Source organism: Protopterus annectens, chromosome 5.part0 (genome assembly GCF_019279795.1).
Source record: "Protopterus annectens isolate FY-2018-M chromosome 5.part0, PAN1.0, whole genome shotgun sequence".
Taxonomy (NCBI): domain Eukaryota; kingdom Metazoa; phylum Chordata; order Ceratodontiformes; family Protopteridae; genus Protopterus; species Protopterus annectens.
Genome location: NC_056735.1, coordinates 1,448,048,111 through 1,448,074,689, shown reverse-complemented (window position 1 = coordinate 1,448,074,689; position 26,579 = coordinate 1,448,048,111). Strand labels below are relative to the sequence as shown.

Genomic DNA, 26,579 nt, shown 5'->3' with positions numbered 1-26,579 from the left:
TTGTTTCATAACAGACTGAAATTAAAAGAGCAAAACCTCATGCTTCTGATTGTAATACTGTGTACCTGGGTTACATAAACACTATTCAGCAGCTTTGCTCATTCTGCACTTAATATGCAGATTTAAAGTTACTTATTCCTGATGTTCCCTCCTTTGAATCACATTGTTCAGGAGAAGTCAAATGGATTTATAGAATAACGCATGTGATCCTATAGAATGCAGTCAGCAGGGAAATATATTTTGTGTTTAAGAAGCAGTTATTGTTAAAGAAGAGATGTTTTAAGTCAAAGAATTTCACTTCATTTATTTCAGTGAATATTTCTGGAAAGTTAAAATATATGATCCTAACTTGGTTAAGGGATGCTGTATGCAAGTACGTGTCTGGCAGACCAATTAAAGCTTATGGAACACAGGTTACATTATAAGTGTGAACTATAACTAACTCGCTGAACAATATAAGTTGCCTTTTTATGCAGGAACTCAAATTAGGCATTCTGAAAAGGATTCTCTTTTTAGTTATAATTGACTAAGCTTCACTTAATTTGTTTTCTGCTGTTTTCATGCTGTATATGTAGCATTTATATTCAGATATTTACAAAACCCTATTCTAACCATGACAGTGCAAGTGTCTTGCTCTAATATCAATTCTTATTAATTTCACCAGATAATTATAGTTATTTCTGCTTCATTAATAGCTATGAAGAGGAATGACAGTCTTGCCAAGGAAATCCTGAATAGAAGTTTTAGTCCTTCCTTAATTACCAACACAACGTGGGAGGGTTTCCACTTTGGTGGCTATGAAATAAAAATTAAAGAAGCCACTGATTGCTATGGTGCTGTTGTGTGGCCATCGGTAAGCCTTTTTTTTCTGTATATCAGTCAGTTTATAGCTTCCAGAAACAATTCTACATTTTTCTAAATGAAAATCAATTCAGGATATAGATGTAGATATGTGCTATATATATAAAAATGGTGCTTCCCTTGTATCATTCAGTTTAACAGAATATGTAAGTCTGCCAGTGCAAATTATTTATATTCCTGCCAAAATATGCAGAGACAAAATTAGACTTGCAGTCAATGGATTAGAAAGTGAGCTGTTTGGTTTGCCTTGTTTCCTTCAAATTATTCTTTGGGATGCTTTTATGTTCTACACAGTTACTGGGCTATACCAGGAAAAAGAAAACACTATATCCTAACTTCCCTGTAGTTAGATGATACAAGTACTGGTTAATAAAGGGAATGTGCAACATTTCAGGAGCATTCCTGCTTATTTATGTGTTCATTTTCATTCAACTGCAATTATACATATTTATTTATTTATCTATTTATTTATTTATTATGAAAGCTGTTTGTTGAGACTTAACATCCAAGTTGGTATCTCTGTCTCACAGTGACTAGAAAGCAATACTTAAAGAAATTAAATGGTTGAAATCAGTTTTATGATCAGTTTGCGTAGTATGCAAGAAGCTGCCCATAAAGGTCACTTTCATTCTGAAACTTCACTGTTATAACCTTAGGACAATAGGGTCCAATTCTTATTGGATAGACTGATCACATGTTGAAAGAAGTGACCAAGTGCATGAAACTCTGGAGAGGAAAATAACATATAGCAACAAATAATTGTTTTTATTCGCTGGGCAGGCTCATAGTAACAGCTGCATTCAAATTGCTGGAACCTGTGTTCTGAGAGACTGCCTTACATATTATCTGCAATTATACAGAGCTGAGTATATATTTTTTTGGTTATAGAGTTTAATTGTTGCTTAGATCTGTGTTGAAACTGTTGTCTCACTGTTCTGAGAGACTGATCAGCAAATATACAGAGCTGAGAATATTTTTTTGGTTTTAAAGTTTGTACTGTTAGTTTTTGCTTAGATCTCTGTTGAAACTGTTTTGTCTCACCCACCCTCCCTATTTCTGGTTTGTAGTTTAAATTTGGTGGCTTTTGCAGTTGCCCACCCCACTGTAGATTTGATCTGGGACACTCCCCCGTCCCATCTCTTTACCACATTCTACCTAATAAACTCTTTCTGTACTTGCTTTTAGTCCTTTTTAATTTAATTGCATTTTTTAAACTGTGTTTGGTCTAATATTGCTGCATACTCAAGTGTGCTAGCTTGCACTGCATATGAATTGTTTTTTCCTACTGTTTTTGCTACTTTTCTGTAAAAAAAAAAAAAAAAACTGTAAGCCTGTTTCCTACCTTTCCTGTAACTAGTGTTCCAGATACAGATTTGCTATATCGAGGACTGTATGTAAGCTTCTGAGTCCCCCAAGCCTTTCTGTGTTGGAGGGAAGCCTTCTAGCTTATCACTGGGAGTGGTAAGCACTAGGTAACCTGTCTACCACATAAGTAGTGGTTCTGGCCCAGAATTTGTAGTTATTGGCCGTTTGGGCAATCTCTTCCATCTCTCTCAACTTTCTGATTTGAAAGCCTGTATTTGCACTTGTTTCTTTCCTGTAACTCATCTAGTGCAGATACAGATTCTTAGTTTTAGCACTTAAATTTGCTTGTTTATGCTCAGCACTTGTTCAGAACATGTAAGCACTAAATAAGCTACTAATTACTATAGCACTCCATCTTCCTCATTACCTAGAGGAAAACAGTTTTTGTACTTACTTTTCTCACTTGCTTAGAGAAAAACAGCTCTTGTACTCACTTTCCTCACTTATCTAGAGGAAAAACCCTGCAACTCTCTCTTTTTGTGCGGTTTTGTGCACAGAGCAGCGTCGGTTAGTTGGGGTATACTGTTCCCGGCCCCACAAGAGTCTGCTCTGTAAATTTTCCCTTAGAACTAAGCAAGCCTCAAATCAGGTGCTTCAGATCAGCTGCTCTTATTGCAGCACTTGCAAAACAGAAATCAGCACTTGTCCTAATCTCCCAGACAGCTCTATTATTTTCCAAATTTCCTAGACAGCACTATCATAATATAGCATAAGACCCTCGATCGTCCACAGGACTTAAGTTCAATTCACTCTTCAAAGCATCTCCAGAGGTCAGCTTCAGGTGTACTCTCCAGTTCATCTGGTGGAATTGGGCATCCTGAGGCAATGTCACAACTGCCTCATGTATACAGACAACCCTCTCCTCTTACCTCTAGACACAAACACTTGTGAGAGATGCAAATACACAGCCAGACTGGAGGCTAAGCGCTCTCAACCCATGACTGTAACAGACAGTCAAGAGGATAAGGGACACACTTGCATCACACCACCTGTCACACATGAATCTACAAAACAAGCACCGGCAAAACATACGCATAAATACACAAAAACATATTCGGAGGCACTAGGTACCAATCTGAAAAAGAAACAGTGCCCTCCAAAGCAGACAAGCAACCAACCTGCACCCCCAAACACAAGCCAGAAAACACATAATTCACCTCAGCAGTCTGCCTCACAACAGCCCTTAAGGCAAAACACCATACCTAACACGCTAGTAATAGGAGACTCTATAGTAAGGCACACGGATGTTCCACTCACCAGGCTGAACAAGGAGAAGGTTACTGTCAGCTACCTGTCGGGTGCTCGGATCCGCCACATAACACAAGCACTTAGGTCACTCCAGAACAAGTACAAGTATGACGCTGTCATTGTATATGTTGGTGTGAATGATCTGGACTACATGAAAAGAGACATTGAGGAGCTCTCTGATCATGTAGCCCAAGCTGGTATGACACTGACCTTGAGTAGCATACTACCTTCACCTAGAATGATACCACAATACAAAGACAAAATTATCAATTTCAACAATTGGCTAAGCTTCTCGTGTCATTCTAAGGGGATCCAGTGTCTGTCTGCCTGGGATGACATGATAGACAAGCCTCGCTGTTTTGCCAGAGATGAGTTGCACCTGTCACACCTAGGTTTTCGAACACTGGCCAAGGCTCTTGCCGTCCCCATAGTGCCTTTTTTAGGCAAGGCTCAAAGGACAAACCAACCACCGTAACCAGCACAGGTAACCAAAAACTAAGGGTAATGCTACTCAACGTCAGAAGTCTCAACCTCAAAATGCACACACTCGAGGCTCTCCTCAGCATGGAGAAAATCAGTGTTTGTGCAGTGACAGAAACCTGGTTCAAGGCTCAAAAGAGCACCCCAGCACTGCCAGGTTACAATTCATATCATACCTTCCGGCCTCAGTTACAGGATCGCAGTACAAAGGGCGGAAGTGTATCCATATTCATCAAGGATACCCATATCTCCAGGTTAGCAGCGCAGCATGATGCCCCAGAGATCATCCATGCACAACTATCAGCAGGCAAAACCACATTTCAAGTCGTAGCCGGTTATAGATCGCCCACCATGTCCCAAGATGCTCACTCTGCATTCCTTGAGACATTGGAAAATATAAAGGTCCTACCCAACACCATAATCTTGGGTGATTTCAACTACCCTGGTATAGACTGGGTGAACTACCAATGTTCCAACTCCTATGCTCAGCGATTCATAGAATTTATAAATTCAAATGCCCTTGAACAACTAGTATGTTCCCCCACTAGAGGGGACAACATATTGGATTTAATCATCACAAATATGGGCGCCCACTGTACCACACCCGTTATCACTCCCTCCTTGGTCAGATCCAACCACAAACTGATAACCCTGGACATCCTCACCCCTCCACCTCCCCCAGTCAAAAAAAACATAGTCAAAAACCTTTCCAAAGCAAACTTCAAACTACTTGCATCCGAAGTGGAAAGCTTCACTATTCCCTTGCAGAAGGATAATGATATCCAGGATGCGGAATTCTACACCATGGCACTCTATATGCATCTTCAGGATTGCATGGACCATGCTATCCCAAATAAAACCAAGACTCCTTCCTCAAGCAAGAAGAAATCAGTCTGGTGGACCCTGGCCATAAGCAAACTTTACAATAAAAGGAAGAGACTTATACAAAAAAAGGCCAAATCTCAAGTAGAAAAATCATCCCTGATCAGCATTAGTAAGAAATTGAGGGCCCTCATCAAGTCAACTAAAGCTAATTTTGAAAAGAAAGTTGCCAAGGATGCCAAGGATAACCATAAGGCCTTCTATGGCTACGTCAAAAACCTAAATGGCAATGCTCAGGTCTGTTCTGAGCTAGTACAAAATGGAACAAAATACACTGACCCTTCTGACATTGCCAACATCTTGGCTGACATGTTCAGTGCAAATTTCTCCCCCCCCCCCCACCACCTACAGGGCCTATTACCATTCCAGGGGATTGTGTAAGTCCAATTATTACTGATACATTGGTTAACAAGGCTCTATGTAAAGCTAAAAACACTGCCTCCATGGGACCAGATGGTGTCCCAGGCTGTGTCATACGCGAGCTCCAAAAGGAATTAACCCCACATCTTAATACCCTGTTCAGTCACAGCCTCTCCACAGGATATGTGCCCAGTGAATGGCACACGGCAACGGTGGTCCTGCTACACAAGGGTGGGGCCACAACTGACCCTGGGAACTACCGACCAATAAGCCTGACCAGTCTGATCTGTAAGGCTATGGAGCAAATCATTATGGAACTCATAAATGGAGAGATTGGGAACCTCCAGTTGCTGGACCCCACACAGTTCAGCTTCGTCAAGGGCAGATCATGCCTCCTGAACCTGGTGGATTTCCTTGAGACAGTTACTCAGGCTATAGATAAGGGAAAGGAGGTACACACGGCTTACCTTGACCTTGCTAAAGCATTTGACACCATTCCCCATTCGGGTATTATTGATAAGCTCACCAGCCTGGGCATAAACCCTTATGTCACAAGATGGATCGCAAACTGGCTCTCAGACAGATCCCATAAAGTAAGAGTAGTGGGATCTATGTCCGAATCCAGACCAGCAATGAGTGGTGTGCCTCAGGGCTCTGTCCTGGGGCCCCTCCTGTTTGGCATATACTTCCCAGAAGTACAGGCAAGCAAGGAAGGGCTATGGCTGACTAGGTTTGCGGACGACTGCAAACTGGGTGCTATAATAGAGTCTCCGGCCAACATGGAGATCCTCCAGAAGGGCCTAAATGATACTGATGCATGGTGTCAAAGCCATAGTCTCAAGCTAAATGCAAAAAAATGCGTAGTAATCCCCTTTGGAAAAAACAGAGTACCCGCAAACTACAACATAGGAGGTAATCCCCTGAAATCTGAAGAAGAAATAAGGGATCCAGGGACCCAAGTAGATAGCCAGCTTTCCTTTGATAACCATGTTGCCAAAGTGGTTAGAAAATCCTTTTATGTGACCCATCTGATCATAGGTTCATAGGTTCATAGGTTGGTACTAGGCTATCAGCCCTAGGGCCTATACAAGCCTAGCCATAACAATTCCCTGGCTATTTCTTCCCACATTATTTACTTTCCTGGACCCCTGTCTAGCAGGGCGACTGACGTGATCCCTAGGGTGAATTTCCTTTCTCCCATCCAATCGTCAAGGTTCCTCTTGAAGAGGTCCAAAGAGGCACTCTGCTTGACATGTATGGGCAATCTATTCCAGAGTCTGGGGAGTCTCTGGGTCAGGAACCTATCCCTCCAGCATGTTTTGTTTATTGTGATGACAAGGTTTAGATCCCTGGAGCATGTAGCTCTGAGGGATTGGGATTTCTTTAAGTGTAGCATGTCCAACAGCTCTGGGTTTGACATGGCCTTGTATGTTAAGCAGAGATCGCCTCTGAGTAGACGATATGCGACAGAGTATAGCTGGAGTTTTTTAAGGCGGTTAGCGTAGGGCATCTGCTTTAGGCCTGTGATTCTTTTAGTGAGGTATTTCTGAGGCCTTTCCAGTTGTTGCAGATGTCTTGAGAGGTACATACCAAATGGGGCATTGTATTCTATAATGGGTCTAATGAGGGATGAGTACAGTGGGACAATGACCTCCTTTTTTCTGGATGAAAAGCCCTTTGTGATGAGGTGTGCCACATAGAAGGATTTCCTGACTGTTGTGGTGATGTGGTTATCGGAGGTGAGACCACTGTCCACCTGTGTCCCTAAGTCTCTTATCACACCTTCTGTGTTTAGTGTACTGCCACCTATATGGTAATTCATGGATACATGTTTTTTCCCCAAAGGGGATAACAATACATTTCTTGGCATTGAGCTTGAGCCCATGGCTCTGGCACCAAGCATCTGTTTCTGTAAGGCCCTTTTGTAGAGTATCCACATCATTTGGGGATTCAATAATGGCTCCCAATTTGCAGTCATCTGCAAACTTTGTTAGCCAGTGTCCCTTAGTGTTGACCTGTACTTCAGAGAAGTAGATGCCAAACAAGAGTGGCCCCAGGACTGAACACTGAGGTACTCCACTTGTCACTTGTCTGGAGCTGGATTTGGAGTCGGCTACTTTTACAGTGTGGGTTCTATCAGTAAGCCATTTAGCAACCCATTGGGTGACATAGGGATTAATGCCCAACTTAGTACGTTTATCTATGATTCCAGAGTGGGGGATGGTGTCAAAGGCCTTGGCAAGGTCTAGATAGGCTGTGTGGACCACCTTACCCTTGTCCATGGCTCTGGAGACTGATTCAAAGAAGTCAGTCAGGTTCAGGAGACAAGATCGGCCCTTCACAAACCCAAACTGGGTGGGGTCCAGTGTTTGAAGGTTGCCAATGTCTTTGTTTATAAGTTCCATGATAATACGCTCCATGGCCTTGCAGATAAGGCTTGTCAGACTGATGGGACGGTAGTTTCCGGAATCCAAGGTGGATCCCCCCTTGTGGATTGGGCTAACTGTAGCTCTGTGCCACTCAGTGGGCACGAAACCTGAGGTGAGGCTATGATTAAACATGACACTTAGGTGAGGTGCCAGTTCATATTGTAGTTCATGTAGTACACAGCCCGGGATGTCATCTGGTCCCATGGATGCTGTATTCTTGGCTTTAGAGAGTGCGTTTTGTACCTGTGTGGCCGTTATTACTGGAATTTGGCAATCTTCCGGTATTGAGATGGGCCATTTAGGGGGTGAGAAGGGGGTGAATTTGGCACTGAATCGATCTGCCAGGATATTGGCAATATCCTTCGGATCAGTATATTTAATGCCATTCTGTTTTAGCTCAGAGCAGATCTGAGCATTGCCATTTAGATTCTTGACATAGTTATAGAATGCTTTGTGGTTGTCTTTGGAATCTTTGGCAATTTTATTTTCGTAACTAGCTTTGGAGGATTTTATGAGGCATCTCAGTTTCTTACTGAGGCTAGTAAGGGAGTTTTTTGCATCTTGGGATTTTCCTCTTTTCTGCAAAAGTTTCTTCCTTTTGTTGTAAAGTTTGTTTATGGCAGGGGACCACCAGATTGGCTTCCTTTTTTTGGATGAGAGCATATTGGTTCTATTTGGGATGGCACGATTCATGCATGAGTGGATGTGCTCGTACAGTGCCTTAGTGTAGGATTCAGCAGTTGAACTTTCAGTTCCCGTCTGCATGGGTGTCATGAAGTTTGTCACTTCTGACTTGAGTAGCATGAAGTTGGCTTTGGAGAAGTTATTTATGGTGGTTTCTTTACTGGGGGTGGGGTGGAATGTGGATGTTAAGGGTGATTAGCCTATGGTCAGACCTGACTAACGAGGGGGGTGACCATAGGTATGGAGCATTGATTTCCCATGTTGGTAATGACCAGGTCTAGGATATTGGAGCCCTGGTGGGACTATGGATTAGTTGATCCAGGGCGTTGGAATTTATGAATTCCAAGAACCGTTGCACAAAGGTGTTGGGACATGAGTAGTTTTCCCAGTTAATGGCAGGGTAGTTAAAATCACCCAGTATTAGGGTGTTTGGTTCTATCTTAATATTTTCCAGTATGTTTAGAAAGGTGTAGTGAGAATCTTGGGGTATGGTGGGGGATCTGTAGCAAGCTACAATTTGGATTGCAGTCTTACCTAGTGTTAGTTGCACTTGGAGAATTTCAGACACATTGTGTTGGCCAACTAGCCTGGTGGTGTGAATATCCTTGGTGAATATTGACACTCCTCCACCTTTAGTGTTTCGGTCCTGGTTTGGTGGCCGAAAAGTGTGGTAAGAGTTGTAGCCTGGTATTGCAGGCGTGCTCTCTGGAGCCTTGAACCAGGTCTCAGTTACTGCACAGATATTGATGTTCTCCATTTTTAGGAGTGCCTCGAGAGAGTGCATTTTGAGGTTTAGACTTCTAGCATTGAGTAGCATTACCTTCAGATTTTGCATGCTTGTACCTGTTACGATGGTGGTTTTGTCCTTTGAAGTTTGCCTAAAAAGGCACTATAGGGGTGGCAAGAGCCTTAGCCAGTAACCTGAATCCCAGGGGCAACAGGTGCAGACCATCCCTGGCAAAGCATCGTGGTCTGTCAATCATGTCATCCCAGGCAGACAGATACTGGATCCCCTTTGAATGACACCATAAGCTTAGCCAATTGTTGAAGTCAATCATTTTATCCTTATATTGTGGTATCATTCTGGGCGAAGGCAGGATACTACTCAGGGCTAGGGTCATACCTGCCTGGGCCACATGATCTGACAGCTCTTCCATGTCTCTTTTCATGTAGTCCAGGGAGGTACGTCTCAAGTCATTCACTCCAATATGGACAATGACAGAGTCATATTTGTACTTGTTGTGGAGTGACTTGAGTGCATGCGTTATGTGGCAGATCCTGGCACCCGACAGGCAGCTGACTGTAATTTTCTCCTTATTCAACCTGGTGAGAGGGACATCAGTGTGCCGGACTATAGAGTCACCTATGACTAAAGTGTTAGGTACATTGTCTTGCCTTAGGGGCTGTTGCTGGGTGGCACACTGGTGTTATGAACTATGTTATACACTGGTTGTGATTGGTGTTTGTTTGCGTTTCAGCTTCAGAGGTCTTTGTTGCTTGGGCAGGTTACAGTTAAGGGCCTCTGCATATGTGGATTTAGTGTTGCTATATGTGGGTGTTGGTGGTGCTGGTTTGGAAGGGCTATGTGTTGCTTGAGGTGTAGTGTGGGTGTTAACCTTCTCCTCTTGACTGTTTAGCACAATCTTGGGTGGAGAGAGCTTTGCTTCCATTTTGGCTATGTAAGTGCATCTCTCACAGGTTGTAGTGTTGGGTGGTAGGAGGAGAGGGTTGTCTGTGTACATGAGGCAATTGCTGCATTGCCCCAGTATGCCCAGATTCACCAGGTGGACAGGAGAAATCACCAGAAGCTGACCCTTGGACATGCCTGGTTTGGGGCTTTTTTTTTTCTTTGTAAAGTATAGGAGCTGTTTCCTTAGCAAGGTACTTTGCAATTATAGGCTGTTTAGTGCCTACTATTAATTTCTCCTTGTTAACAAGGAGAGTTCAGTGTTTGTATGAGTTTAAGGCTTCCTAGTGCTTTCCAGCAGGTATTAGAGAAAGTGCTAGTCACAGGGATGCTTAAAGGTAAGATTGAAAAGAATGCACTCTGCAGTGTGCACTAGAGATCATGAAAGGGTTCGCATCAAGATCTAAGGATGTAATGGTGCCCCTCTACTCTTCCCTCATCAGACCCATTATTGAGTACAATGCACCAACTGGAATGTAGCTGTCTAGACATCTCCAGCAGCTAGAGAGACCACAGAGGTACCTAACCAAGAGAATTACTGGCCTCAAACAGTTGCCCTATGCAGCACGATTGAAAAAGCTAGGACTGTTCTCTGTTGCATACAGCTTTCTCAGAGGCGATCTCTGTCTAACGTACAGAGCCATGTCCAACCCAGAATTGTTGAACATGCTCCATCTTAGCAAAACCAAATCTACTCGAGCTACACGCTCTAGGGATATAAACCTCAACACAACAATGAATAGAACATGCTGGAGGGATAGATTCCCTTTGCAGAGACTTCTCTTACTATAGAACAGGGTCCCGGTCTCCTCACTGGACTTCATCAGATGCTAGTACTAATTAAACACACATATTTATATACCTCTATTAAAACTAATAATCCAATAAAAAAGCTTCAATTAAATTTGAATGCACAAATCAATAGTACTAGCATCTGATGAAGTCCAGTGAGGAGACGAAAATGCTATTTTTGGTGAAGAGCGTTAATGTGGAAGTGTTTTTTGCGTGTTTTGAGATATTAAAAGTGCATCTTTAACTTTTGAGAGATCTTTCTTCGTGTGACTGCACTCCGTTGTTGGTTTAATGTTGAATAAATACTGTTATGCCCAATTTCCTCAACTGCCATGTTGAAATGGAGAAGCTTGTAGCATGCACCTGACATTCTGCACTATTTTGGTAGCTTGAGATATTCACATTAACTTCCAGCACTGACATTAGTAAAATTTGAGTACATTACCCTGTTCACAGTTCTGAAATTAGTAACTTTTTAATGGAAGTAATCTCAGAGCTGTGAGGGTATCTATCTAGAGTGCCATACGAAAAGGTCCCCACACTTCATCCATGATATTTTTGATAAATGTCTATGGATATATATATATATTATTCTTAATATTAATGAAACTATAATTTAATAAAATGTATATAAAAGGCATGCAGGAAGTCTAGTGTGTCTTTGTTTACACTAGTCACTGACCAATGCACAGCAATATATGAGTGCAACACCACCATAAAACTCAATATGGTAAGAGATACAATGATCATAACTTTATTATATTCATTCATTATAAGTAAAGTGAAGCCATTAAGTTCTGAAAGGTATTATGTTTCAGCATTCATTTTTATATAGACACATGTATTTAACAATGTTGTTTTTATTTACAACACTGACTTCCATCACAGAACTGTGAAACTGCACAACCAGTGTAATGTTGCAAACCAGAAATAAAGGAATCCAGGCCTCAGTCTTACTCATAAATGTTATTGCTGCAACAGAGTAGTAGTAGCTTACATAACTGAAAGCCATTTATATGGATTATCAAACAATAAGGTTGGTAAATATAATGTGTCCATAAGACCAGGGCATGCAGGAAAAAAACATATACTTGCGAACTGCATGCAGTGAGATTTTTAAAACTGATAAATGGAAACACTTTGAGTTATAAACCCCTTGTGTATAACCTACATAAGCAAACTGCAATTCACAGCAAAGTACAGGAGGACCACAAGGCACATATTCCAGAAAGAGCCACAGACAATTATCAAATTGAAGTATAATATAGTAGTGCAGACATGGCATAAAGAAAGAAGCAATCCTCGAAAACAAAACATAGAGCTGCGACATCATGGATCTGGAATCAACCAAGATCAAGTGTTTGAACATGCCAAGAAAGGGACTGGTAAACTGCAATAAAACATAATAAATAAGCAATGCATGGCCATAAATGCATGGCTTACACATTCAAAAATGCATATATCACATGCTAAGATTGTGCGTCAACCATGAATGCATGAGCTGCCATAACACCGTGCAATGCAACACTGTCCACAATGAACCAGAAAAAGTGTTCTGCAAAGCTGAACAGCCAGTCTGTGTAGGGCACAGAACCATTGCTTCCATAAAACGGATACCCTAAAACACCACAAATCTCAGGCATGCTTTACCTACAGTGGAACTGCATGCAATGTATGAATTTAGAAATCACACAGTGCAAACTCCAAGGGAGGAACCGGGTGTAGAACAATGTGAAGGGGGTAGCATAATGCAAGCAAGTGTTTGTACAGTAGGCAAAGCCATGGGGAAGTTGAGGATGACAGGGACATGCATGTAAGAGATAATATTTGGGCCGTATCCTCTAGTGGTTTAATTCTGAGAGAAAAAGAATAGGAAGGAAAGTCTCAAAGTAATGGAGAAGAACAACACGGCAAGTAGCAGAGCTGCACACCTAAGCAGGTATGCAGCACAGATGTAGCAATGTATGGGCATCACAGAGAAGGAAAATGTATAGGAAGACTTTGGACATTTGGTGTAAGGTAGGCTATGGCTATTAAAGGGCTGTGGATGGTATGCAATGAGGGAATTACTAGAGGTAGCGTATAAGTCAGGGCACTGAAAACTGCCATCTTATGAGGCCTTGTATATGTGCTAGTAACACTGAAACCAGAGTGTTAGACTCACACAGTGCCATGCTCAGATGGACAGTGGTCAGGCACAGGCATCAGGACCTCATGCATCTGCTAAATCATGGGTAGCGGCTCAGCTTGTCTCAGATGCTGTTATTCTAGACATTATATTTACTTCTTTGGACAACCAAACAATCCCTGGCAAATCTTATTGTGGTTGTACCCCAATATCTGCCTCTGGATCCTGTACTTTAACCCATCCTAGCAACTGTAGATTCCAGGACTGGAGAAAGTCCACTTGCTACTGGTGACAAAATTTCAGAGTCTTGAATGGTCTGCATAATGGTCATGACGGGTTGGCCTGTGGTCATGATCTAATCAGTAATATGGCATGGACTGACTCATCAACAACAATGACTGTGTTACTTTTAGCATATCACAGAGGTTTAAGCAAACATCCTGGTATGTGCTGACTACTATGTCTTGTGTGTCCCATATTGTCTATATAGATTTTCCATGCCATAAATGATGTGCCCTGTAGTTTCAATGGTAGTGAAGTCTGATGCAGCAGGTAAATGAGGTATGGACTTCTCAGCATGTCCTATATCTGTCTCATCAGTACAGCAACCCAGCTGTATTTATCATGTTAACCTTCTTAAAGTGTGCACTGGTAATGTATCTTGATATATCATTGTCTACGAGACGTGGCTATGTTACTTGTCTTTGTGCATATCAGATGGCTCACCAGATCACCTGTGCATATTATATCCATCTGCCTTCCACATATGCATGACAGTCATCTTCGTTGCTGCTCTCTTCTTCCTCTTGATGGATGTTCTGTAGGGCTGCAGCTCCCAGAGTAGTAGGTTGCTTTGCTTTGTTGTTAATATATTGCACAGCATGGTACTTAAAGTGGCCAGATAAGGTGTTTTCTTGGGTACCAGTGCATGTTACCATGTTGAACTTTGGTTAGTGGGCTAGTACAGGGGTGTCATTATGTACAGGTGTAGTGGTTATTCACTGTCACCTGCAGTTTAAATAATTTTCTGTTAGGCATAGAGATGATGGTATTTCATTCTGTTGTACTTTGTGTTCTCAGTATTAGTTTCAAATAGTTACATATTGACCTACTAGATGGCCATTGGGTATGTGCCCTGCAGAAACAATGGGAATCAGGATAATGTTGCCAGGATAATGCAACATATGATGTTATGTGATCCTATCTCGCCTACATTCTGACTGATGGGTTCGGAGCCGATCCTCGGCTCCGACTCGGCACGCTTATGCCAAAGAGTGAAGTCTCTTATTGGCTGAGCTTACTATATCCCAGGATGCACCACTACCAGTCCCCCAGATCTCGTTTGCCGCTAACAAGCAAAGACGTGGTCTCGAGCTGGCTGAGCTAAGTAGTGCTTTTTTCACTTACTTTCCTGTCAGGAATTTTCTAAATCTTCAACAAAAAGCTGTTTTAACAGCTATCTTGTGTTTTTGTGTTTGAGTGAGCATTTTCTGTAAAGTTCTTGTGTAGTGAATGCGTTTTTTCTGACCAGAGGTCCCATTTGAGTTTAAGGGCCTTCCCCTGTCAGTCCGTTGTCCTTTTAGTCCCGTTTTATTTAGGGGCTTTTGGACCCCTTTGGTTATTTTTGTCTATTTGTGACAGCCTTTGTTTAAAAAAAAAAAAAAAGGAAAGAAAAGAATTTTTTCTGTCATTGTTAGTGTGTTTGGTTTTGGCTAGTTACACTAAATTGGTTGCCATAATGTCTCAGGCTCCTAGGCCTTCAGGTTTTAAAAAGTGCACTAAGTGCAGCTTCAAGATGTCAATCACAGATGATCATTCTCTCTGTGTGTACTGTTTGGGCGCCAAACATTTGCAGGAGTCCTGTAGCGTGTGCCACGCGTTTTCCTCGAGGGTCCTCCAAGAGAGGAAAAATAAACTTATTCTAAAAGGCCTTATTAAACCCTCATTTGAAGAGGCATTAGCTTCCTCTCCTTCTCCTGCTAAAAAGAAAAGGGCGTCGGCTCCGACCAGTCCGTCGGAACCGACCGCCAAAAAACATAGGCAGGCTTCTCCTTCGGCTCCACGGACTTCGGAGCCGAGGGCTGAACGGTCTGCCTCGATGCCTCCAGCCTCGACTCCTCTGGGTTCGGAGCCGACGGCTGGGGCATCGAGAGGCGGGTCACCTTCATCGGCTCCATTGATCTCGGAGCCGATGAAGGTTGTCCGCTCAGACACTTCCTCCTCGGCGCCGAAGCCCTCTTCGGCACCGATGGAAATTGGTTTGGACATTCCTTTGGCGCCGATAATTGTTGAGTCGATTCGGAGCCGGTCCCCTAGTCCCTTGGAGCCGTTGGAGAGGCCTACTCGGACCCATTCGGTCTCTTCCAGGTCATCAAGGATGTCAGATTCGGACATAGACAGGGTGCTCCAAAGACTTTTCCAGTCCCCAGTCTTTCTTGTTTCGGCTCCGACCCAATTGGCTTCGGAGCCGATAGCCCATTCCATTGCCATTCCTCCTCCGACCGCTTCGGCACCGTCGGAGCAGGTGCTGATGGAGCCAGTGGAGATCCTAGGGTCGGCTCCGACCCTTATTCCAACCCCGGCCTTCGGGTCCGAGTTTAGCACACGGACTTCTTCGGCCGGACCCGGGGGTGACGTTTCAGGACCAATGCTGTCGGTTCCAAGCCTCCCTCTCGGTGCTTCGGCCGCGGGACTTCCGTCTGCTATCATGGCTCCGGAGACTGGACCCTCCCAGGATTCTGGGGGTCCGGCCTTCAGAGCTATGAGGAGTGCCTTGGCCAAGTCTTCTTCGGCCATCTCTACGGCTTTACCGGCACCTTCCCTGGGCATGGAGACTGGGTCTTTGGCAGTTCCCCTGTCTCTAGGCAGTGGAGCCCCAGGGCCTGAGGTTACCCCCACTGGGGGTTCCCCTCCTCCTGAGGGTCTTTCGGAGTTGTCTTGGAGGAGCCCCAAGGAAGAGATCGTGCAAGAGGAAGCACGTGGACTCCCCCGATGAGTCTCTTACATCGGACACTGATCTTGATGATGCGGAGGGGTCCCCAAAGTCGTCCTCGGATGATGTCTCATTTGCAGACATTCTAGAGATCCTCAAGCAACGAGGTGGCTGGAATTCCAAACCCCCCTCCGCTGATGAGTCGGTGTTCCTCAAGGCCTTCGGGGCTCAGCCCTCCGCCTCCTGGGTGTCTCCGCCCTTCGACGAGCTCCTGGATTTGGTTTGTCGGAGGGCGTGGGAACATCCAGATACTGTGGAACCAGTGCCTTCTCGCCCTAACAAATTTTTGTCTGCCCCACCCGAGAAGGAGTTCTTAACAAAAGGCGTGGCTGTAGATGCCATGGTGGTGGCATCTGCTTCCCAGCAGGATGTGGCAGAGGCTTCAACGTCCGTCCATCCTCCTAATAAGGAGTCTAGGAGCATGGACCAGTACGGGAAGTGCACCCTGACTTCAGCGGCCTTTACTCTGAGGTCCCTGAATTATTTGGCACATTTCACCAGACTACAGAGGGATCTGGTCAAGGAGCTCTCAGACTCCCTCTCAGGTAACCTACCTGAGCAGCTAGCCCAGTCGGTTAGCTCTCAGTTGGCTATCCTTACCTCGATTTCTAACTCGTCCATGAGGCTCATTTCATATGCGGCCGAAGGGGCGGGCAGAGCGGCAGGCACAGGCGTGGCTCTCACGGAGACAAGCCTGGCTCCGTTTGTGTCATTTCATCAGGAGGCCTTCAAGTCTTCCTTTGCCGACGCTCCCTTTGATGGGTCCTCTTTGTTTGGACCCAAGGTAAAAGACACTCTTACCCGCTGTGAGCAGGAGGGAAAGACTTTATCTGCCGTAGGAGCATGTTATTCCACTCCCTTTCGGCCTTATCCCAAGGCTAAAAGAGGAGGGAAGATGTGGTTCCACAAATCACAGAAATTCTTTCCTCAACAGCAGGAAGATTCCCCTTCCAGAGGCAGAGGACGGGGAAATTTTTCTGGGAGACGCCGTCCCAGAGGCGGCAGAGGCCCCCGCAACACTGGAGACCTTGAGTCCTTTCGTGGCTCTTCAGCCTCCCACACTCCATGAGGGATTGCCCGGCTGTGCTGCTCCGGAGCCAGTCGGGTGCCGTTTTGCCAAGCACCTAAAAGCCTGGGAGTCTATTACTCAGGACAGATGGGTGCTTCGGATTATTGCCGGAGGTTACACCATTCCCTTCACACACTCACCCCCACCGTCCAAAAAATCCCGGACCCACCACCCAGTCAAAGGGAAATTGCAGCCGTAGAAGCTTCAAAGCTGCTAGAAAAAGGAGTCATCCAACCGGTCCCCACAGACCAGATCGGATCCGGAAATTACTCAAGGTTCTTTTAGTGCCAAAAGACAGGGGACCTGAGACCCATTTTGGATCTCAGCAAACTGAACCAGTCCGTCATGAAGTCCAAATTCGAATGGTCACGTTACAGTCCATTCTCCCATTGCTGGAGAAAGATGTTTGGATGTGCTCCATAGATCTCAAGGCCGCCTATTATCACATACCGATACATCAGGCGTCCAGGAGGTATCTGCGCTTCAGCCTGGGAGACAGTCATTTCCAATTTTGTGCACTGCCCTTTGGTCTCACCACAGCCCCAGGGTGTTCACCAAGTGTTTGGCAGTAGTGACTGCTCACCTGAGGAGTCTCGGATTCCAAGTGTTTCCCTATCTGGACGACTGGCTCCTGACTGCCACCACCAGGCATCTACTACTAGAGAACCTACAAGCCACCATCTCCTGGGTGCTTCCTGGGAATTACATTCAACTGGTCAAAGTCTGTCTTGCTGCCTTCTCAGCGCATAAGATTCATAGGAGCAGAGATAGACTCAAAATTAATGCGAATCTTCCTTCCTACCGAAAGGATACAAACATTACAAGATCAAGTCCGAGCCTTGCTTCTAAGATCCAAAGCCCCAGCCAGGATGGTCCTGCAACTTTTAGGTTCAATGTCTGCCACAGTTCTCCTAGTTCCTCTGGCAAGATTGCACATGAGGATTCTTCAGTGGCTGTTATCGACACAATGGTCTTTTCAGGATCTCCCCCTCAATCATCACATACTGATTACTGAAACGTGAAAACGGGACCTCCGCTGGTGGCTTCTGCCATCCAATCTGAATCAGGGAAGACCTTTTGTTATACCCCCTCCGGTGGCCACCTTGACAACGGATGCCTCCCAGACGGGGTGGTTGGGGCATTGTCTGGGCAGGTCAGTTCAGGGTTCTTGGCTTCCAAACGAAACATTTCTCCATATCAATGTGTTGGAAATGAGGGCTGTACTTCTGTCCCTACAAGCCCTCCACAAGTTTCTCCCTCAAGGCATTATCACCATCCACACAGACAACATGTCGGTGGTCTGGTATCTAAACAAACAAGGAGGGACCAGATCTTACCCCCTTTGCAGAGAGGCCATGAGGGTGTGGGAATGGGCAGTGGCTACCAAGCGCTTCCTGGTAGCGACCCACATTCCAGGAAAATCCAATGTATTGGCAGACAGACTGAGCAGGACTATTCTCTCTCCTCACGAGTGGTCTCTGAACGAAACAGTAGCAGCTCAGATTTTCAAAAGATGGGGGATTCCGTGCTGTGACCTGTTTGCAACACCACAAAACACGAAGTGCAAAAGGTTCTTTTCCTTGACCCCGCGTCAAGGGGAGGCAGCTACGGATGCTCTAGTCCAACCTTGGCCAACAGGACTGCTTTATGCTTTCCCTCCGATTCCACTCCTCCCCAAAGTCATCCAGAAAGCTTCCCAAATGGGGTCCACAATGATTCTAATTGCTCCGTACTGGCCTCGTCAGGTATGGTTCCCCTACCTACAGAAATATACTCTGGACGGTCCTTGGTTCTTGGATCTAACTCCGGACCTTCTGGTTCATCAGTCGGGACAACAGCACCAGTCCCTTCACACTTTGAAATTAACAGCTTGGCTCCTCCACTTCCGACTTTAGTCAGAAATCACACCTTGGACCCGGAAGTTATTCACATTTTATCTTCAGCCCACAAACCCACCACTAAGAAATTGTATCACAGTAAGTGGAAGAGGTTTGCTATCTGGGCTCAACTCAGAGGCTTAGACCCTATTACTGCCCCGATACCAGAGGTCTTGAAATTTTTAACATCCTTGTTTAATCAAGGATCTTCAGTCTCTACTATTAAGGTCCAACTAGCAGCTATCTCCAAATTTCACGAATCCATAGACCCACCGTTGATGAGCAGCAGATTATGTAAAACTTTCATGAAAGGTGCTGTGCTTTTAAGACCCCCAGTTTTTCATCCTGCGCCTCCGTGGGATCTTGATTTGGTACTTCGTGCCTTAACATCTTCCCCTTTGAACCAGCTGCTACATGTGAGTTGAAATATCTGTCTTGGAAAACTGCCTTCTTAATTGCAATTACCTCTGCAAGAAGAGTTTCAGAACTTCAAGCCCTATCTATCAAACCACCGTACTTGATTTTTCACAAGGATAGAGTATCACTTAGACCTAATCCATCTTTTGTCCCAAAAGTTTGCTCTAATCTCTGTCTCCAACAATCTTTAGAGCTACCAGTTTTCTTTCCAAAATTTTCAAACAAAGCGGAATATACCTTCCATACGTTGGATGTTCACAGGCAATTACGCTTCTATCTAGATAGGACTCAGCAAATTCGGAAAACAGATCAATTGTTTGTGTCCTTTTCAGATAATAAACTGGGTAAAACCATCACTAAAGCTACTACTGCCAAATGGATCAGAGATTGCATAACTCAAGCTTATTCCTCTTCAAATAAGCAACTTACAACATCTGTCAAAGCTCACTCTACTAGAGCTATGGCTACCTCTATTGCATTCCATTCCAAGCTCGCTATTTCTGAAATTTGTGCTGCGGCTACTTGGTCCAACCCGCACACTTTCATTTCCCACTATAAATTGGATGTGGCATCTAAAGGACGAGCATCATTTGGTTCCACGGTACTCAGGAGTGTTTTCCAGTGAGCCACCCAGGATTTAGGTGCTAGGGACGCTGTCCCATCAGTCAGAATGAAGGCGAGATAGGATCACATAACATCTTTTAGTTATGTACTCACCATAACTTCAGATATTTGGGATCCATCTCGCCTACATTCATAATACCCACCCTCCTTCCCCCTGCCTTGGAGATCAGAAGAGATTGAACAGTTTGGGTTCTACTGTTTTTTATCTTGTATCATCTGTCAATGTTATATAAGCAGTGCATGCGTGTGTGCATGTATGCGGACAAACTAGATCTGGGGGACTGGTAGTGGTGCATCCTGGGATATAGTAAGCTCAGCCAATAAGAGACTTCGCTCTTTGGCATAAGCGTGCCGAGTCGGAGCCGAGGATCGGCTCCGAACCCATCAGTCAGAATGTAGGCGAGATGGATCCCAAACATCTGAAGTTATGGTGAGTACATAACTAAAAGTTAGTTATTACAGCAATAACCCACGCCTGGGTGTGGGTAATGCTGGATTTACCCACGGTTGGTGTGGTTTGGTCATGAGGGCGAAGCCCGAGTGGCCAAACAAAGACAACCGTGGGTAAATCCAGCATTACCCACACCCAGAAGTGAGTTATTGCTATTATACAATGACATTATTTAAGAAAAAAAATAATTACTTTTCTTAAATAATGGCATTGTATAATGCATCCTTGCTGCCCTTCCACAGCTGTCTGGTATTCTGCGGCAGTTCTGATGTACTGCTCATGCATATGCTTACGCAGTACATCAGAGCTGTGGGTGGAAGCAATGGGGAAAGCAAGATCTCCGTTGCTTTTTACAAAGTGTCTCGCTATGTTAAAGGAGTTTAACATAGCGAGACAGCTTTAAAAAAAGCAATGGAGAAAGGAAGATCTCCGTTACTTTTTTTAAAGCTGTCTTGCTATGTTAAACTCGTTTAACAAAGCAAGACAGTGTGTAAAAAGCAACAGAGATCTTGCATTCTCCATTGTTGTAAAAAAAGACTTATACTAATGGAAAAAGTCCGGGCGACCGTACCTTTTTCCATTAGTGAAAGTCTGATTTATAACGTGCACACTGACCAATCAGCGTGCACTTTTTGGAATATTAATGGGGGTCGTTGTATAATATACTTTTGCTTGTGCACACTCCTTGACAATTCACTGAGTACTTCAATTTTCTTTTATTTCAAAGATTCTGTGGAGTCATAATGGTTTCATAGAAATGCTCTGTTTTTGAGTGGAAATGGATATGGTTCCCTGTCTGTTGATTGTTCCAGTTTAAATGGGACATGGCAGTCTGGGACACATATACTGTGTCATTTATATGGCACAAGAATGTCCCAGATTCCAGCACATCACATCCAACAGTAAATATGCCCTTGTTTCTCAGGGGATGGGACTGGCCCTAGTGCCCTGTGCCATCATGTACAAATCACACATCTGATATGCAGTTTGTATCAGCTCTCAGTCCAGTCAATATCTGCCTGCCACAGAGTGATCAGAAAGCTGGTTGAATAGCAGTCACGTGTGGCAGCAGGGTCCATACTGTCTTATAACACACACTTTTACAGGTTGCTTTACATCTACTCTAGGAAGATATTTTGTTTTTGAATAGCATTTTAGAAGAAGAAGAAGTGCATTATACATTCAGGATGCTGCTACTTTCTAGTGTTGCATTAAATTTACTTACTGGTAAGAGACAGTAATCATATCTAATCTGCCTACGTATATAAATACATTTAATATTCTCCTTCTCCATCTCTACCTTCCACCTAAACTGTTTTCCCATTTGTCTCATCCTCTCTTGAATGCCGCTTCAGATTCCCTCTCCACCTTCCTTTCAAGGAGTCCATTTGGTGGACAACAACCTTCTCTGTAAAATAATAATTTCAACTATCTAAGGAGTAGTTAGTTCCTCCCATCTTCTGTTTTATGTGTGCTCATTTTTACTTCTGTTTGTTATACCTTTCTTTTGGATACTATGTTATGTTTTAAAATCATACATATGACACCATTATTTGCATTTGTATTCCACATTTTGTCATTTGCATTTTGAGTTCATGGATTTTAAAATGTAAATAATTGGTGGTGGTTAACAGAGTTCACCACAAACTGTTTTGGTATCTGTGCATAAATAGCAATATAGACTCAGAAGTTGCTATTTCCAAACATGCAGTACCCTAGATTATATTAAAATGCTTGAGAGTAATATTTACCATTTTACAAGTTGCAATGTAATAAACTGATACTTGGCATGTTTTCATAAGCAAATACCACTTTTAACAGGAAAATCAGGATGAAAGTGCTAAAAGAAATCCTTCATATATACACTATTTTTGAATAAATAAGAAAATTCACACTCCCTTAGACTCAGTTCAGAAAATGACAAACAGGTACATTTTCAAAATATGTAAGGATGTCAAAATGTTTAAATTTGAATATAGTCACAGAGTTGCAACACTTTGCAAAGGAATATTTGGTAACTAGAAGGCTTCATTCTATGTTCAGTTTCGGGTAACGCTTATGCACAGCAAAACTGTTTAATCAGTGCACCTGTTAAACTCAGTCACAACACAGTTATTAAAAGAGGTGCTGTCAGTTCAGGGTATGTCTACATGCAGATCGTTGCAAACTATCATGTAATAAAATGCTTCCAAAACACTGGGACATAATAATAATGTCAAATATTCAGAGGTAAATATTTAAAATGTTTACTACATTGATGAACACCATTAGGGACCCAAGTGTGAATGCATTACCAGTTTCAGAGGTGTTTTACAATGAATGGAAAGATGTTTTATGGTGAATGGAATATATTTAGATTTTACTTATTCTGGTGGCTACTAATAAGCAATACTGGCATTAGTAATAGGTCAAATAATTTGCCTTCTTTATTCAACCAGAAGTGCCTGTCTTGCAAACACATGCTTTGATATTAAGGTATGTTCAAGCAAATAAGGCAATTTTAGCTTTGTATGAAAGGCAATGCTGCCTTCTGGAATTTTATTCCATCCTTGTTTCTCTTTAGTTTTTATTATGAACTGCAGACTGAAAAATTCCCACATTCATAATATTCAGATAATAGATAACCATCTGTATCCTTCATTTGTTTTAACAGCTTCCTGGTCATTCATTATTAATATGTCCTACGTCAGTCACATGGAGATGTGCATTTCTGAGGCAGAATCAAAATTAATACAGAGTGAGGAATCTCCTGTGTTAATTTCAGTGACTTTCCTAACAGGCATACTAAAGTTATTGTACTGATAATATTGACTAGAGTTGTCAACTTTTCTAACTTTTGTAACAATTTTTCAGGCAAGGGAGGCTGGCTTATAGTAATGATTTCTTTCTAATATGTTTAGCCATTTTTTCTTCTTCACATCTCTTGGGTTATAACACCTTTGTTTTGATTTTTCTTTTTAGATATCTGGTTCCTTTTTCAGAAATTTGTCTAGAGGAACAACTCTGCCTGACTCTCATAATAATAATGTTAATAAGCAAATAAGAAACTGGACTGCACACCAGATACAAAGATTGTTTGTTTAAGAAAAAATAAGATTTGATTTCACTATCTTGAGTGTTTTGTTTTATACAAATATGTATTTCAGGTGATTTCCATAATTAAGCAATCATTAATTACAGAATCAGAAAGCACTCTGATCCTCTCACTAGTCTAGCCACAATATCATCACATTAATACATTTAATTTACTGAATAAAACAGTCTGTTCAAATGGTTTAATGCATTATTCATTTTTCCATGTTACCCAAGGCTAGGTTTGTATGTATTCATTTAATAGTGCCATTGAGTAATTCATGATGAGTCAGTCGATAGTTTATTCATAAACTTTATGTAGTTAGTTATAGCACTATGCCTATAATTTAACACTTACAGTCATTCTTACATTACAAGTCATTTAAGTTATTGTAATAGGTCCATAAAACTTTTACAGTCATCAAGCCCAATAGCAATCACGGTCATGTACAGACATCGACTGAAACAGCAAAACAAATTCTGCTCTTACAATAATCATTTTCAAAGAAGACAGCATTTTTATGATGTTTTTGTAAAATGCACACAATAGAAGCCAAAGGAGTTATATATCTAAACAAGTGCATATTTTATTAATTTGTTTTAGAAAACAGTCATTACAATGTAAAACAGTCTTCACATAAAACATCTAGTCATAAGTGTATGAAGAACTAATTATGTTTCATCTTCAGTCGGCTAACAGATTATGTGAAGCACACCTCTAGTTTGTAACACTATTTACATATTTTTCTCTCTTTTATCAGTTGCTATATTTTCTTTATTCAGTATACTCTTCAATTTTTAACTGCTCATTATTGAGAGTCTTAGAACAAATGTAAATGAAATATACTTTTAAAGTTAATTAAATCTGTTTTCTTTTGGACTGCTACAAAGCAAGTACGAGAAGTAGTTGCTGAAAAAGATGTCCCCACTTTAAATTTATCTAGTATGTTTTACCTTTCAGTCACTTCCTGTTTTGCTAACCATAAGTTGATGGTATTTACTATGCCTCTGACAAGTGTTTTAGGAGGTCAAGTGTATTCACAAACAAGCATGTCCAAGACGTGCCAATGACCTCCAGTGTTATGTTGACTCAGCTATTTTTGCAAACAGATGTGACTTCCAGGCTACACCAGATGCATTTGCAGCAGCTTACCAAAGGCCATGGCTCTAAGCAAACCTCTTGAGGACTAAGATGCTGTATTAACCTGCTCAAGGCCTTCTATATGGCCCTTTACAATTAGACAGTGGAGATAGGTGCAGAATTGCAATTGTTTGATAGCCATTTTTTGCTAACAGCAAACAGATACAGAGACATGCAGCATAATATCCAATGTTGTAATGCTTCTTTTGTGAAACAGCTTAAGCACATCTCCCCCTTGGGGTGACTTTAAAAGATACTAAATTTTATGTATACAGTTCACGTAACATCCCCATTCTCTTTCACAGATGAGCAACAACTGTGAATCTTGACTCCAAGATTCTGAGCTTCCAGCTTAGTCCTAGATGATAGTCAAAGAAAAAGACACATAGGACACTTTAAGGGCATGTTTTATTGGTTCATAGGCAAATACTAAGCCATCGGTCAGCTCACTGTTACAAGCCTAGCTAATAACTAATGGTTAGAATCAAACACTGTACATTGTATCTATGACATAAAGAGCTTAAAGATTAGGCCAACTCCACCCCCTTACTTTTGTGTGTAATAGGAATAACAATGTCTGTATGCTGGATGAAATTAAGAAGAAACAAGCATGTTGGTTATATAGGATTTGCAGCTCATCCAGAAGGTAGGGAAATGCGTGGACTGATGGACAAAATGTCCCTTATCTACTATTAAAAGCCTGTAATTCTAAGTTACCTCAAAAAATAGAGATGGACATCATAAACTAGAAGATGTGGACTACTCGCCTTTGTCACTGGTGTCTCATCTTCCACTGAGAGGTAACCTGGTTTGAAGAAGTGTGACCTGGGAAATCTTAGCAAAGAAGGGGACGTAGCCACAGCCAAAAAGTCACATGAAACATTTGCAATTTGTAAATGGGATTTGAGGGGCCAGATCTGGATTACTACCTCACTTCAGGATCCACCAGTGAACCAATGGAAAGATAATCCTTGAATCAAAATGTTGCCACCGTTAGCAAATTTTCTTAACCTTAATTTCCTCATAAAGTTTTTGAGATCTGCAAGGCTTTAAAAGGCAGCTACTCTGTGTTTTTGTATGTGTTCAAAAATTCCAGTTTCAGTGCTTACTTTTTAATGGGTGTGTGTGTTAGTATAATATGTTGTACATGCTTATCTCTGCACCTGGATTCCAACCTTGATCCTGAATGAACCTGGTCCTGGGTTTTTTTGTGTACACCAATTACTCAGCTGTCATTGTACATGGGATCAACACCTACAATGGACATTATTCTGCTCTTTGTGTGAATAACGCACCTTTCTACATATACCCACAATGCCTAAGGCATGTTATGTATGCCCTGGGCCCAATGTCTTGCAGCTTATCTCCTAACCTGTATAAGAAGGTATAATTATTGCCAGAGTCGCATCATATGCTCCTAAAAATGGGAAAGCCTGTGATGGCCACGTACTCCCCATTCTCTCAATGGCACCTCAGTTGCCAAGAGTCACTAACTGAACCAAGCTCGCCAGTGCCATAATCAGAGGTGCTAATATCACTGGCTTGTGCTAACTTAGAGAAACTGTGCCAGTGCCAGCAAACAGTTCCAGATATTGTACATGCAGAAAATATCCTCATTGACTAAAAGTTTGGCCCACAGTATTTCAAAGGCCTGACTTCTAAGCTGAAGGTCCACTTCAGTAACTACAAATGGCAAATGCCTGTATGATAGATTAACTAAGAAAAACAAATTGCATGTATATCTTCCACCTGCTCAAGATGGTGAGAAATAACCCTAAACTATATATACAGTAAAGTACTGCTTGAATCTTGAAATGCAGCAGCTTTTATAAGTTGTGTCTTTAATGGCTTTGAGCTTTTTTTTTTTAATTTCCATCAGATTTCTGTGATAATCATTTGAATTGCCAGGACTCGTAATGATGAGTCCTGGAACATGGAGAATGAATGATTAAAAATCCGGACCTATATATAATAAATTCAAGATTGCCATTTCTTGGAATATTCCCGTTTCTGATCTCAG

The 26,579-nt window shown here is 42.5% G+C and overlaps 1 protein-coding gene across 3 annotated transcripts in view; it reads left to right on the top strand.

Annotated features, from left to right (window-relative positions):
- LOC122801729 (protein-lysine methyltransferase METTL21E-like) overlaps positions 1-26,579 on the top strand; it is a 463,867-nt gene that overhangs the window by 239,061 nt on the left and 198,227 nt on the right. For all 3 annotated transcript variants that reach the window (XM_044071249.1, XM_044071251.1, XM_044071250.1), the window contains exon 3: positions 696-853. In XM_044071249.1, coding sequence (XP_043927184.1) covers positions 696-853 — 158 coding nt within the window. The remainder of the gene's footprint in view (positions 1-695; positions 854-26,579) is intronic.